The sequence below is a fragment of the Anarhichas minor genome, unplaced genomic scaffold, assembly GCF_050575085.1.
Source record: "Anarhichas minor isolate MPS153535 unplaced genomic scaffold, ASM5057508v1 ptg000012l, whole genome shotgun sequence".
NCBI lineage: Eukaryota > Metazoa > Chordata > Actinopteri > Perciformes > Anarhichadidae > Anarhichas > Anarhichas minor.
In genome coordinates, this window is record NW_027466458.1 from 996199 (window position 1) to 1012043 (window position 15845).

General features: G+C 43.8%; 1 protein-coding gene across 3 annotated transcripts in view; it reads left to right on the forward strand.

Annotated features, from left to right (window-relative positions):
- ptprdb (protein tyrosine phosphatase receptor type Db) overlaps nt 1–15845 on the forward strand; it is a 66849-nt gene that overhangs the window by 20439 nt on the left and 30565 nt on the right. For 2 of the 3 annotated variants that reach the window (XM_076090079.1, XM_076090081.1), the window contains exons 4-16: nt 672–860; nt 5906–6016; nt 7458–7727; nt 8506–8615; nt 9841–10038; nt 10226–10351; nt 10476–10623; nt 10776–10921; nt 11173–11317; nt 12273–12575; nt 13675–13868; nt 14783–14809; nt 15499–15616. In XM_076090079.1, the coding sequence (XP_075946194.1) occupies nt 672–860; nt 5906–6016; nt 7458–7727; nt 8506–8615; nt 9841–10038; nt 10226–10351; nt 10476–10623; nt 10776–10921; nt 11173–11317; nt 12273–12575; nt 13675–13868; nt 14783–14809; nt 15499–15616 (2085 nt within the window). Of the gene's footprint in view, nt 1–671; nt 861–2138; nt 2148–4173; nt 4192–5905; nt 6017–6955; nt 6968–7457; nt 7728–8505; nt 8616–9840; nt 10039–10225; nt 10352–10475; nt 10624–10775; nt 10922–11172; nt 11318–12272; nt 12576–13674; nt 13869–14782; nt 14810–15498; nt 15617–15845 lie in introns of all 3 variants that reach the window. The other variant, XM_076090080.1, reaches the window with a different exon arrangement.

Genomic DNA, 15845 nt, shown 5'->3' on the forward strand with positions numbered 1-15845 from the left:
GTCTTGCCTCCGGGCTCAAAGCCGATTCGAAACCTATTACGACTCCCGCATTGGACTCCAGTCGTTTCCCTAAAAAACTTCTTCACACTGGACTAGTGACTCAACCTGCTTGGCGTCAGTTCAGGCCTGAAGCTGTGTCTCTGCAAGTGCGAAGCGTCGTGTTTCGTCTTGTTTTGAACATCGACCATCTGCTTTGAGGGCGTCTCGAATGCACGACTTGAACAAAAATAAATGCTTTGACATTATGGGACATGCGTTTGTTCGCTTTCTTGCTTGAGAGTTCGGTGAGAAGACTGATGGCACTCTCATATCTATCTGTTCAATACGAATCGCTACGAACAGCAGTCCGTTAGCTTAGCTTAGCATAAGAGAAAGCGTGGAAAACGGCAAGTCTGGCTCTTGTCTGAAAGTAACAAAATCCAAATGTTTCTAATATTTCCCACCATGTTTAGCTCAACAAACTGCAGCTTCCAAAATCATCAAGCAACTCATGCAAAGTTGACCAAACCCACTGAAAAAACAGAGGCGAAGCTTTAACGTTGACAGTTCCAGCATCAATATACACAGTAACAATACACACTTTTATGTATTGTGTAATAAACCATTCAAATGAACCCATGTGAAACATGTTCAGCAGCTCTGTCTGACTGGTGTATTTGATCTCTCTATAGAGGACCAGCTGCCCTCGGGGTTCCCCACCATAGACATGGGCCCCCAGCTGAAAGTGGTGGAGCGCTCCCGGACCGCCACTATGCTCTGCGCCGCTAGCGGCAACCCTGACCCAGAAATTACCTGGTTCAAGGATTTCCTGCCGGTCAACACGTCCAATAACAACGGACGAATCAAGCAGCTCCGCTCAGGTAACTAACGCTTTTGATCCCTCCATGTTTTTTCCCTCTTTCCCTCAACCCCAAGCTTTTATTTCCACGTTACGGATTTTTTCCCCCTCCCACTTTGCTTTTATCCCTCTTCCAATAGCCGACCCCTCCCCCCCAACCCCCAACCCATTTTTTATTTTCTGTTCCCCCGTCTGTTATTCTTGCCCTCGTTCACCCCTTTTCTTATTGCTGTTCCGCACTCCTCCCGCCGTGGTTTCTGGCTGTGTTTTCTCTGCCGCTGTGGTATGACTTGACTGTGTGTGTGTAGTTGCCAACTTTTTTCTAAACTCTTCAAAGCCTTGAACGGTGAACTTTTCCAACGTTTCAATCCAAACTCTCTGAGGTCTTCCCCGTGCAAATCGCCATCACGGAAAGGGTTTAGTTCAAACTTTTCGAAACATTTGTAAAAACATGTCCTTAGTCGCAACAGTTTTCTCTATTGACAGAATTCGCAAGTTTAAACCCAGGTGATGGTGGCGTGCACCGAGGGAATGTCCTCTCAAAGATGGCTCACTGCTGTGACTAAACGAACCAATAACCTTTTGTTGTTCCTCATTTCATGGAAAGTGCGTCTTGAGTGGGTGTGAAATTGACCCACGGACGTCGCATCCATGACGTTTGAGGAAATGGACTGATGTAAATGTGTTAAATTCAAAGACACATTACTTGGGAAAAATAAACAAGAGAACAAATGATTTCTCAATCAGCTCCTCGATAGCCACAGTAGTGTGTAAAATCCCAACTCGTCTTAGCAAAGTCCCCTTCCTTTCTCAGTCCTCCTGCTTCCAGGGAACAACTCTGGACCCAAAATCCCTCTCTTGTGATTGGACACCCAACTCTCTGGCTTCTTTATGGATAACAACCTCTTCGCTTCTGTCCCCGTTGTTTTGTGTTTTTAATTATCTGGCTCAACCCTTAACGCTCTGCTCAGACCCCCTTTTTATACCTTTATTTTTACAGAAAAATACATATACAGGATTTATTTTAAGATTTACACAATTGTTGAGCTTTAAATGTCAAATATTTGGTATGTTAGCTTTGCTTCTTCTACATGATGATTACAAACAACTTTTACGATTATTGAAAGCACAAAGTTTTGTTTAGATAATCAATATCCATGACTTTTTTTATTTTATTTTTTGGAGTTCCAGTGCTTTTTCAAGGTGTTTCTACTAAGTCAACTCCTCTGTGTAACCAATGGTCCGATTGTAATGCCATGTCTATGCTGTTTCTTTTCTCTTTGTATCTTTTTAACCACAGAGTCCTTTGGTAAGTGCTTCTGTTCCGAGGCCCACACCCTCACTGTCCACTCTTCTGTATACTGTTCACTAAATGCTGCTACTCTTCCTGCTGCTGCTCACCTTTTACAATGTTGAGGTGTTATTAAAATGCATGGCATGCATTTTACTAACAGTCACACACAGAGATAATACGAAGCGCAGATTCTCTCACACACACACATAGACGTCTGCAGACACCTATACATAATTCTGGTGAAATGAAAAACACATATCTACAAATATATGTCTATATATTTCATATATTCATACATGTATATATACTCACACATATCTCTGTCACCTTAGAGGTAGCTGGTCTCACCCTCACCTGTGCACCTGCAGCCTTTCCACACCCAAAATACTTACAAATAACTCTCTCCTCACACTCACCTATTTACTTTTCCACTTATTTCGATTACCCTCCCCCCCCCCCCCCCCCCCACTCACTCACTCGCTCACTCACTCTGTCATCCACTCACCCACTTACTCTCCCGACACCGCCCTGCTGCATAGAGTTACCAGTCAATAAGCCATCAGCTCCAGATGGCCGGTAGGTAGTAGGCCTCTGGTGGAGCCGCCCTAAGGCGGTCAATGGCCACCAGGTCTTCAGACTCCGAGAGGTTGACAGTGCAGTGTAGCTGAACATTGTTAGTGCTGCTCAGAGGTAGCGAATGGACACATGCAGCTTTTAACATCACCATAATAGAGACAGACAAGTGAAGTAGTTCAAGAAAAACCCGCCCTTCAGTACGGGTTCACTGTTATATAAATCACTTTTTGACATTGGCTACTTCAATTTGCTGCTTTTTTCTCTTCTTGTTTTTTCACCATGGTAAACTGTGAGGGTATGTGACTCTTGGTTGTACAAAACAAGCAAATTTGAAGATGTCACATTCAGTTCAGGGGCATTGTGATTTTGCATAATCACGACTGGACCTCAGCTTTATGCAAATGAAGTCCGGCCATCATAAGACAGCAGGCTCGCGAAACTCAAATCAAACAGTCGAACCAGGCAGCGTTGATTATTAAAAAAAAGGAATCGATATTCTGTTACTGCATTGCTTTTTTCTCGCCTCAAATTTTTCCCAAAAAAAGATATTTTTGGTTCACTGTTCGGCTGGAAAAAACGTAAAAAATTGGCAAACCTGGACCGTTTGGGGTTTCGTCGGGTCTTTTTCCGCTTGTTGGCCCGGATTTGGCGGATCTCCACCGTCAGCGGCCACATTGCATCCTGGTCCGCCAAAGTCCGCTCCTGCCTCTTTTTTTTTTTAAATGCCGACGGTCGGTTTAAGACATCGAGTCGACAAACACATCCTTGCTCTTTTTGATTGTGAGGGGCCGAGACATCCTCTTGACATTTACCGCTGATGTTTTGTCTTTTTGATTGTTGAAAATGTCCCTGCTGTCAGACTTGGTTTGTAGTTGGAAGGGATGCCAGATAATAAAAATCGATCGAAGGGCAACGCAGGGACAGTGACGTGTTTCAGTATTGGAGGGTGGATTTTTTTTTCCTTTCGACATTAAATATATTTACACACCATAACACTGGCAGGATTACACCTGGTTCTGAGGTTAAGTCTCAGGGAAGTGAAGTGCACTTGGAGTCCCAGTCCACCTCTTAGAGTCCCATAGATGAGTGCAGTGCAGACACCACCCCACTCCTACAGCCACATCTGCCCCTGCTGCAAGTCAATGAAGTCAAATCAATAACCCATCTCCTTATAGCTCTGTCACTCTGTCTATCTAGTTTCTGTCTCTCTCTCCTCTTATTCTGTCTTTATTTATTCTGTCTTCCTCTTTTATGCTTCTCTCTCTCTCTCTCTCTCTCTTCTTCCTCTCACTCACTCTTAAGGATCTATATTTTGAGTCTTCCTCTCTAATTTGATTCTTCTCCTCTCCAAGTTACCTCCCCATCCCAGTCCCTCCCTCCCTTACCCCCGCTTTTCTCCCCCGTTGGTACTAACACTTTCTTCTTCTTCTCCTTCTCTAATCTCGTGCATTCATTGCCCACTCAGGTGGCACGCCCATACGAGGTAAGACTGCTGGGAGGACCAACATGACACAGTGGGCTGATTCCTTTCCAACCCCCTGGTTTCCTACTTGTCTCGCGGATCTGAAAAAAAAAAAGCAGCTCCGGGTGGATTAATCAATGCACGTTTAGTCCAAAAGACTTCCTATATTGGCGATACTCATCCGGCTGCTTCAGATCAGATCTGCAGTAGGTGCAAGAAGGGGGGAATTGGAATTGAGCAAGCAATTCATTATACTATGACTTTTACAATCACCTCCCCTCTTCACATCTCTCACCCTCTCTTCATCCGTTCATTTCTCCATCTCAGCCTCAACGTTCGCTCTACAACACAGAAACCCATCGCTTCCTTCCTCGCCATGTTGTGGTCTCTCTTTTGTATCCAGTTTAACATCATTTCGCTTTGTTTTACATCTACTTTGTTTTCAGTCGAAAGCATGACTTGTTTAGAATATTGAATTATTTCTTGGTCGCTTAGTTTGAGGTGGCAAAGCATACTATCGCTTTTACCTCTATCTGCTTTTTATTTTTCTTTCTTTCTTTTTTTTTTCGTGGGAGGGTCTAAACCTAAGCTTGACCCGGCCTCTCCTTTCTACCTTGTCTATATTCGCCCAATCAGACGTCCCGGTTTTGCTTTCCCTCCCAGCTGTTAATTCGCTCAACCTGAAAAGTCCAGATGGCGAAGACTCAGACACACGCGCAGACACTAGTGTGCTCACGCAGACGTAAACACACGAACGTGCACACACACACACACACACATTTCTTCATGATTTTTTAACCATTACTTTCTCTTTTCTCTCTCATCACCGATAAAAAGCCCCAAACAACCACTTTTTTGATAAAGTTTTTACTGGGCGCTTTTTTGCCTTCCCACACCATCTTTAAAAGAACCCTCTGGTTGACTTTTTTGACAGTTTTTCTATTTTCAGGGAGAGAGAAAGCGTCGGGCCCTTCCCAAGGCTTTCCGTATGTCGTTCCATTTTTTTTGATTTTTTAATTTTTTAACCTGTGGCCTTTTATTGAGGTCGTTTAATGTCTGTACCTCCGTATTGGGTGTGTTTTTTAAAATGACATCACACTCCTGATCCCACTGGTGGATCCGTAAGGGTTGGGGATATCATATCGCCATGGCGATATCTTTGTCACATTATATCCTTGACAACTGAAACATTATTTGCTCCCTAATATAAATAACTGCATCTTAATTTTCAGCAAAGGATTTTAAAAAAAATACGGTATTGGTGACTGGATCTCTTCCCGTTTTGGTTGCTTGGTTGATTTGTTTCTGCCTTGCATGAAGACCACATTCTCCGTTTTTTCTAGGCTTTGTATCAGTGCTTTTTTCTTCTTCTTTTTTTTTTACATTTTGTTTCCTTCCCATCTCTAAATCAGGAAGCTGACCCCTTGTTTTGGGCAGATTCTTGCTGACAGTGGTAGAAACTTGTTAATGTCTCCCAGTAGATTTGGTCTCCCTTTTTTAGCCCTTTGTTCAGCTTGTTTTCGCTGAAAAAAACTCCCTCCGACTCATTTACACTTTGTGCAGTTCTTACCATTTCTATGTCTGTGTATTTATGGACTATACCCAATTATCTGTTATCCTCCACCCTTGTGTAATTGCTCTTTCTTCCTCGCTATCCTTCTGTGCGACTCTCTCTCTCTCTCTCTCTCTCTGTCTCTCTCTCCTACTCTTCCTCTCCATCCCTCCATCCATCCAGGTGCCCTCCAGATAGAGATGAGCGAGGAGTCAGACCAGGGGAAGTATGAGTGTGTCGCCACCAACAGCGATGGGACACGCTATTCCACTCCAGCTAACCTCTATGTCAGAGGTAAGAACACTTAGACTTAAGGATCGCATTGATGTGCAGATTGGGACATTTATTCCTAGAAGACATTTTTTGACATAACGTCTTCTGCTAGGAATGTGCGTTTGTCATATTAATGTTATTATGGTGCCTGTAAAACTCCTGTGTTTTATAATTCTGAGCTGAGGAGCCATAAAACCGGGGCGATTGTTTTTTAAAGCGAGAGCTCCACATCAGTTGAGAGCGGCCTGAATGTTTCACTCCGGATATTAATCTCTCTGCCCTCCCTTCTTAACCTTTAGACCTTTGGAGAGAGAAGAAAAAAACAAAACAAATCATTGTCTGGTTAAGACTTGCTGTTTCTCCCCCAGAATCTGACAGGCATCTCACCTCCTCAGGCGCTGTCTCCTTCAACACAAACGGGCGCGCGCACGCACACGCATTCCCACCGCATGTTTGAATCTCGGAGAGACATTTTGATTCCCGTGGCCTTTTGCTCCATTTTCTGCCCACCCCTGGAAAATGAAATAAATAAAGGCTTTAAACAGTGTAGCATGCTTTTTCCGACTCCTAACATTGCTCCCGGGGGTTTACGAGACAAACACACACACACACACGACTGGACGAACGCACAGAAACGCACACATTTGTGCTACACTAAAAGAAAAACACGTAAACACACGTGCACGGACAGCATGCACGCACACACGCGTGCGGATGCAGTGATGTGCGCCTAACAGCGCCCGCAGGGCCGGTGAAATCTTGCAGTGCTGCTCAGTGAGTGTTTGACAGGCGGTCCATGGAGACAGCCGGCTGCGGTTTGCCGCCTTAAACAGCACAGGTTTTCGCCGGCCGTCTATTGACTCGCTGTGTTTTCTCTCTCTTTGCTCTCCTCACATTTCTGTCTTCCTTTTTCTCTTTCTCTCCTCCTCCTCCTCCCGCTGTCCTCCCTCCCCTCTGCAGAGCTGCGAGAAGGTTGGTACAGTAACGACTGTGTGGCTCTTTTTGAGTCTCTCCCGAGTATTTCCTTGTCCTTCCATTAAACTGTTTGTGTTGTGTGTGTCTCGGCTGTTTTTATGTGCGGCGCTGAAGGTTTTAACCCTGCCTGTACAGTTTGCTCCCCTGTACCCTGCGTTCCTCTTTTTCTCTGTTATCCCCCCCCCCCTGAGTGCATGTGTGTTTGCAGTGAGTTGAGGTTTTTTTTGTGAGTATCTTTTGTGTCTCAGTTCATAACATATTTAATGGAGCACACCTAAAAACGCCATGAATAAAACAATTTTATATCACATTTTAATACCATAAAACTTCATCTTCAGAGCACATGGAAAAGAAAAAAAAAATCATCCCAGGGTGTATGGACACTGATTGTTATGCGCTGTTCTGCACTTTACCTCAGCAACACAGTTATGAATTTCTAATCGCCCCTCTCTTCCTGCCTCCCCGCTTTCATCGCTGTCCGGTCCAGTGCGCCGCGTCCCCCCTCGCTTCTCCATCCCACCAGCGGACAGCGAGATCATGCCGGGGGGGAACGTCAACATCACCTGCGTCGCCGTGGGCTCCCCGATGCCGTACGTGAAGTGGATGCTGGGGGCAGAGGACCTGACGCCCGAGGACGACATGCCCATCGGCCGCAACGTCCTGGAGCTGACCGACGTGCGCCAGTCCAACAATTATACGTGCGTCGCCATGTCGACGCTCGGCGTGATCGAGGCGGTGGCGCAGATTACCGTGAAAGGTGGGTTTCCTCGTGCGGCCGCGTGATGAGGCTTATAGGTGAGGACAGGAGAGAGTGTGAGCAAGAGAGGAAGTGATGGTTTGACCTTGCCTCCAGTGAGACTTTGGTTTTTTTTTTTGTGTGCAGAGAGGACGAAACCACAGCGTGGCCTTCTGTCTTCTCTCTCTGAACGAACGCTTCATGTGTAGCACACGAAGGAGAACATTTCCATCACAAAAGAAATTTAAAATAAGACGAGTTGTTATGAATACATAACAAGGTAGTGTTACAGAGTGCTTTGAATACATCAACTACTGATTTCTGAGAAATCTTCAGAAGAGGAAGAGGAAAGACTGGATTATTTGAGCTGAATTACAATTCAATTTCACATTGGCGAATACGTTTTTCTCTTTCAAAACAATGTTTTATAAATTATAATTCATAGGGACCTGTTTCAGTAATTAGTTATGATCACCATGTCTGTATTTAATTCAACTTTCCAATATACAGGGGGGTTTCATTTGGATTATCAAAGAGTTGAACTGATTAACCAGTTAAAATCACACGTTTTTGTCCAATTCTTGTTATTGTTTCTGGAGATTATGTTCATTGTTTAATTCGGGATATTGAGCTGGTCTCGTCGTTTAAAAGTTTTACCCAGAAGAAGTTGATTTTCTAGTTTTATGAGTACAGAGTGACGGTGTAAATCTGAGTCTATCAGATGATTTCTTCATGATAAAGGGATAGTTTTGTAAATTCTCTCTCTCTCTCTCTCTCTCTCTCTCTCTCTCTCTCTCAGCTCTGCCGAAGGCCCCTGGTACCGCCGTGGTGACGGAGAGAACTGCGACGAGCATCACACTCACCTGGGATTCCGGCAACCCCGAGCCTGTCTCCTACTACATCATACAGGTGTGTAACAGACGACACAGAGGCGCAGCTGCTTTGTGCACACGGGGTCTTTTTGAGACGCAGCTGCACTACATTTTTAGATAATAGTACTACTAGTAATAGTAGTAATAAAGTCACCAAATTGCTCAAATGAAATCAGGTGTCTGGAGTGCTCTCTGGCCCCGAGGAGTTAATGAATCGAAGTGTTAAGAATGAAAGATGAGCCGCTGCATCAAAGTAATGACTGAATTCACCCACATTAGATATATTTCATATCTCATATATTCTGGAGGTTTTGGCAGAGATCTTAGTTGGTTAATAAGAGCATCATGGTGTTTGCGGTTTATTGGTGTCACACTATATATTCGGGCCATTCCTTGTTCCACCAAATCGGTGCCCTTTCCGTCGCCATGAATATGCATGAAAAGTGTATGACACATTATATCAAGCAAAGTGTCCTGCACTTTGTCCTAATTGCATTTTGATACTTCATGTAAATCCCTAATAAAAACGACCTAGAACACTGAAGAAATAGGCTTTTAGCCTCGCCACTCTCAAACACCACACGCCACCATGAAATATCATGATTAGAATCCTTCAGAATATTTTATTTTTTATTTTTGTGTGACAATTTAGACAGACCAACACATTTCCCATCAGAAATATCATAATATGTTAGTTGGAATACACATTTCAGTCGCGTTCCCAGGTTATCACTCCTGTCCTGTTACCCAAACACGTTCCCCACGTAAATAATTTGGTCACATGATCAACAGGAAGTAGCATCATTTCAGTCTCCTGAAGGCCAAGTTCAGACCAAAAGCAAGTTTTCTCGCTCCATTGTCTTTATTTTTGATTACATTGTAAGTATGACAGAGAATGTCAATCTCAACTTCCTGAAATTATTTCTCAGATGTTTTTTAAAAATATTTTTGTTAAACCACTCGAAGATGCTAAGTGTTCTCATGCAATTCTTAGTGATGTCATGTGACTACATTTCATGTATTTGCTCATGCTATGCTAAAATATCAGTCCTGTTACTTATATGAACAATCTTCCATTTAATAGAAATTGCCTGACATTGACCATTACACATTTTGAATCGTTAACCATGTGTGTTATTAAATACAGTGCTGATAAAGGATAACAAAGGCACAGATTCAGTGGATTAGCCCATATATATATATATATATATATATATATATATATATTTGTCTCATGCCTCTTCCTCTCTCGCTTCCTCCAGCACCGTGCCAAAGGGTCAGAGGATCCCTATAAGGAGATCGATGGCATCGCCACAACGCGCTACAGCGTGGGCGGCCTCAGCCCATACTCCCACTACGACTTTCGGGTGGCGGCCGTCAACACCATTGGCCAGGGCCCCTCCAGCGAGGTGGTGGAGGCCCGCACAGCCGAGCAGGCCCCCTCCTCGCCTCCTCGGCAGGTCAGGGTTTGATAAGGACAAAGCAAATTCACATTCCATTCCATACCGCATGCCATTTATTAACTAGAAATGGGACATTCAAAGATGCAAAGTTGCCTTTAGTTCTCCATAAAACTAACCCAAGTTGCTCCAGTACATTTTATCCCAGAGCAGCTCCGATGAAGTTCCTCCTCTTTTCGCCCTGCAGGTCAGAGGTCGTATGCTGAGCACCACAACGGCAATCATCCACTGGGATGAACCAGAGGAACCCAACGGACAGGTGGTGGGCTACAGAGTCTACTACACCTCAGACAACTTTCTGCCAGTCAACCAGGTGGGTACCTGTTTATTATCAAAGACAGAGGACCGAAGGCCTGTGACGTCCGCATTGGGTCAAACACTCAAGTGTCCGTCTGTGTGTCTGCTTGCATTCATGCATTGCGATGTGTGTCGTGCAGTGGGAGAAGCAGATGGTGCGCAGCGCCAACTTCATCACCATCCAGGGTCTGACTCCCAACAAGACTTATTACATCAGAGTGCTGGCCTTCACCTCCGTAGGAGATGGACCCCTGTCCCAGGACCTGCAGATCATAGCCAAGACCGGAGGTAAGAGAGGGATGTCGGGCTCTGCTTGTATTAGACAGATCTGCCATGCATACTATAATCTAAATTACCGCAATTATCATCTGCAAGAATAAAAGAAAGAAAGTATCTGAGCATGGTTTTACTAATCCTGGTTTTCCCCCCCAACTGTGCAGTTCCATCCCAACCTTCGGAATTTAAGGGCGAGGCCAAGTCCGAGACCAGTATCCTGTTGTCCTGGGTCGCCCCACCCCAGGGTGGCCCCGACAACCAGATCACGGGATATGAACTGGTCTACCGACGAGCTGACGACACAGAGGAGGTAAAATAAGAGGGAAACAGACAGATTGGTAGCTGAGAGAGAGAGTTTTGCTGGTAAATTCATGGACGATAACAGATTACAGAAATGTTTTAATGAATAGATGGAAGGGTTGCCAAACAGAAGATTAATTGATCTTAACATTAAAAGTTACCTGTTCTGTTTGAACACCGTGGGGGGAAAGTTAACACAACCTTTTTTTTCTCACCACCTGCGTATTCCACTGTTCTCCGTTTCTCTTCATGTCCTTTCAGAAGAAAGTGAGCTTTGAGCCCACCACCTCCTACCTGTTAAAGAACCTGAAGCCTTTCTCCACCTACACCTTCCAGCTGGCTGCCAGGAGCAAGCATGGAATTGGGGCGTACACCAACGAGGTGTCCATCAACACACCGCAGACGCGTAGGTCCCAATACTGTTGTGTGTGTGTGTGTGTGTTAGAGAGAGAGAGAGAGAGAGAGTGTGGTTTCAATTTTGACAATGCAAAAATTAGAACTGGCACAAAAACCGAATCACAAATACACAAAACGTTAGATCTGACCATCGTGTTACAAACAGTACTTGATAAGACATTTGGCAGTTAGTTGTTTTTTTTGCATTGTCACAACAAAAAGGGCCCTCGTGGATCCAGACCTTGACCGACCTCAGATTTGATTCCAACAAATACATCGTGAATTAAATAATTCCCAGAACTTAATCCCAAATGCGGTATTTTCGGCAAAACATAGTACCGGACAGCTTGTTGATGATTGACAGCAAAAGTAACAAAACTTAATTTGTTGGCTAGCAATCTGAGGTCTGTGAGAAAATCAGTGAAAACGAAGGTAAGGAGCCTGAGAAGCTAGATAGAGATGAGAACTCCAACATGGATCACAGAGTCTTGGGTAGGCTGTGAGGACAAGTAAGCTATGGGCAGGTATGTTTGTGTGTTAACGCTCTAGTCAACGTTCCTGTGTCGCATCTCTTTTTTTTTTAAGTCATACACTCGTTTCCATCGCTCAAAACATTCCGACCGAACAGAAGCGGACACCCATCGTTCAGTATCTTTGTTCAGCCATCTTGCTCTCGAGTCACAGGGTCATTTTTTTGTCATAAGAGCTTTCTGTTCTCCAGTGTTTTGTTTTCATTTTATGTTTCTTTGTCTTTTTTTTGTTCTCTGTCTCTCGTCTGCTCAATATCATCCCACCATTCCTTCACGGCAAACCTCACCTCCTCACCTCTCCACCCACCGATAACGACCTCACACACACACTCACGCACAAACAAAACACACACACGACTGAATAACATTTACCCAAACAACACACACACACACACACACACCCTCTACTGTGCTTCCTCGAAACTGGTCGATCAGTTCCTTCAGCGCCTCCCCAGGACATCACATGCGCCAGTCCCAGCTCTACCAGCATTCTGGTAAGTTGGGCTCCGCCCCCTCTGGAGTTTCAAAACGGCGTCATCACCGGATACTCCATCCAGTACTCCACTACCGAGGGCAACAAAATATCTAAAAGTGTTGACGGAATTCCTCCGGAGAGTTCTCCGTATCTCCTGGAAGACCTGGAGAAATGGACTGAGTATGGCATAACGGTACGGGCGCAGACGGAAGCTGGCGACGGACCGGAGAGTTTACAGCTGCTCATCCGCACCGAGGAAGATGGTATGTTCCCAAACAAACCTCCCCCCCTGCCTGTCTTAAGATGGTCCGTACCTCTAACAATGGCTCCCTCACTAATATAGCACCAATGAGCTCAGTGCACCCTAAACTAACAGCAAGTTTCTTCCACTGGCCAGTTAAAGCATTTTGGCAATCTAAATGGATGATGCATTTAGGAACCACTCCGACCATTCTGTTTTGAAAACCTCTCCTTTATTCCTTCATAACCGCCAGAAACCTCCAACATCCGGACACCTTTCCTGCTACTCCCTCACCACTGCTTTCTCTTGTCAGCAGCAGCCCTTTTTTCAGCAAATTTTACCCTCTTTTTTTCTTACCAGCATCTTTTTTTCCGCACTTTTTCCCTTTCTCATAAAATCCTCCATTTTTTGGGATGAGGGGTGGTTGGGATTTCCCACTTTTCTTCTCCACTAACGATACCAAAACCAATCCCTCTGGCTGTAGCTGTACCTTGGCCTTTCCACACCATGGCTTTTCTCACATGCCCTTCCAACTCCTCTCCAATTCTTTAAATATCTTTTAATCTAACTTTAATCTATGTATTTTTTAATGTGTCTTGAGTAATTTGTAATATTTCAGCAATATTTTTTGATATTAATGCTCAATACATCATACTCTCAATGTCTCCATTTTTCTAGTTTGGAGACATTCCAGTTTTTTGCAGTATCTATAGAGGGAGAAGTGTAGTTCTTGGCAGCACGAGTGGAGGTTCTCTTTGACTGCCTGCCACTGTTTATCTGCCCATGGCAACAAATCCTTTTCTATCTGCCATTCTTATCTTTCTCTACATTTGCTTCTTATCCTCCACTGCTTTTTTACTCCATGTTTTTCCTCAAGCACTCTCATTTTTTTTTTTTTTTACTATTTAGACTTTTTTTTCCCCAGACATCAGAGCAGTTTTAGACTTTTTGGAGGGTTGTATTTTTACATTTTTTCAGCTTTTGGGATTTTTTTTTTTTTTTTTTTTTTAAATCTGCCCAGGAATCCAGTATATTTTTGATTAGACAAAGTGGAGGCCTTTAGAGGTTTGAGTGCCCATCATCTGTGACCCTTGACCTCTATCCTAAAATGCGTTTTTTAGTTCCAAGTGGTCCTCCGCGAGGGGTGGAGGCGGAGACTGTGAACGCCTCGGCCGTTAGGGTGAAATGGCGAGCACCAGCACCCGAACGGCAGCACGGTCAGGTCCGAGGCTACCAAGTCCACTATGTGAGGATGAACTACGGAGAACCTCAGGGTCAGCCGTTCATCAAGGACATCCTCATAGAGGACTCTCAGGTAAAACGAACATATGCTCTCCAACACCTCGTGATCACAAACTGTTTCATCACAATTACCATATTTCTATTACACAGTTATATTCATTGCAAATTTGCAATTTAACATGTTAATTTAATAGTTTCATTAGAGCCATGAATAAATGATGAGCTCCCTAGACACATGGGTTTAGCTCGATATATATATATTATAGATGAGAAAGCCAGCATGTTGCCATCTACGTATAACTTTAGATAAGATGAATCTTTTATTTTCTGCACTACACAAATCACAATGAAGCAATCTGTCCCAGATACCACTTCAACTTCCTCTATAAAATAGTTAGGATGGAGGAACGGTGCCAAATAAACTGACATATTGAGCATAAACCTTCCTTAATAAGATGGCTTCAAACGAACATTTTGACATTTTAGGAAATCTGCTTGTTTGCCTTCTTGCAGAGAGTTAGATGAGAAGATCGATAGCCAGGAGACGGTTGGCTTAGCTTCCAGTAATGAAGGGAAGAAGGGGGAGAAACGGTTTCCCCCACCAGCACCTCTAAAGCTCACTAATTAGCACGTTATATCTCGTTTGTTCGATCAAACCCTTTTCACAGTCTTTTTGCTTCGTACTTAGCACACAGACATGTGAGCGGTATCTATTTTCTCATCTAATTATTGACAAGAAAGCAAAGCAAAGTGTATTTCAGTCTTGATTCTTTTCATTTCCAGCATTATTGGATCTCTGTCCAGGATAAATAATGGACCTAAATCTATTTATAACTGCCAATTACTGCTGATAGTTTCAAGCTTATACTGCTATGGCAGTATAAGATGGTGCATTGGACTTGACACTTGGTCTTTCAGATTACATACCAAATATTAATGCATTGTGTTTTTCTCTTCCTTTTCTCTTTTCTTGATGCTGCTATTTAGTGGGAACATGGTGACTCAGCTGAATATGTGAGTAAACCCCTTTTTTAAGCTTATTATTTAATTGTGAAAACAACAAAGCACAGAGAGTAGATGAGTCATATTTATGAGATTGTAGTTTTAAAATCTCCTATAAAGTGGGTGAAGGCTTAAATCCCAGCAGGAAGTCCCTTTTTTCATTTCTGCATTGTGTGTTCTCCAGAATTTATTAATAAAACAAAAAACACATCGATAACTGATGATGTGAGTCACCCGCGAGTATTGCCAAAATACCATTATTTATGCTTTCCGCAGGCCAAGAAATGAAGAAAATATTGTGTTTGGTGTTTAGATGGAGACCGATCTAAATGAGTTGTGAGTGTCTGCGTGGTTAAAGGGCATTTTGTGTTGCTAGTGAACTACATTTTGAGCTCCGTTGGGATAATTTAATATAGTTGTATTGAGTTGTGTTGAGATGATTTCCAGTCTACAGTTTCCAAAAGCAGCATCTAAGTTATAAAAGAAGTGAAAATAACTTCCCGGACTCAGAAAAGCATTGTTGGCGTAGAAAAGAGCTGAATATCTGTCACGTACAGGCACAGAATTGTATCTTTTTTAACCAGTTTGACCCAGACTGTTGTTGTTTCTTTTTTATTAAATAATAGCCCTGCTCCATGTCCTGAGGGCACACAGAAATAGATTCCGTTTTGATGCTGACGGTGCTTTTTGTTTTCCTGCAGGAGGTGGTTCTCGGAGACCTGAAGGCAGACACCGCCTACTCTGTATCGGTGGGGGCTTACACTGCCAAGGGCGACGGCGCTCGCAGCAAACCTGTTGCCGTCTGCAGCGCCCTGCCACGTAAGTGTGTCCGCGCAGACTACACACACACACACACAGTAATGATCTCTGAGCCCAAAGCGTCGCTAATGACCATTAGAGGCCATTAAATCGCTGAATTGCTTCACGTCTCACTCTGTCACACCTTGATATGCCCAGAAAGAAGCCAGTCGCTTGGTGCCATGTTAATCATATTTTGCAGTTTCGCTCGAGGTTACGAATAACGCGCTTTGCAATTATTCCCTAATTA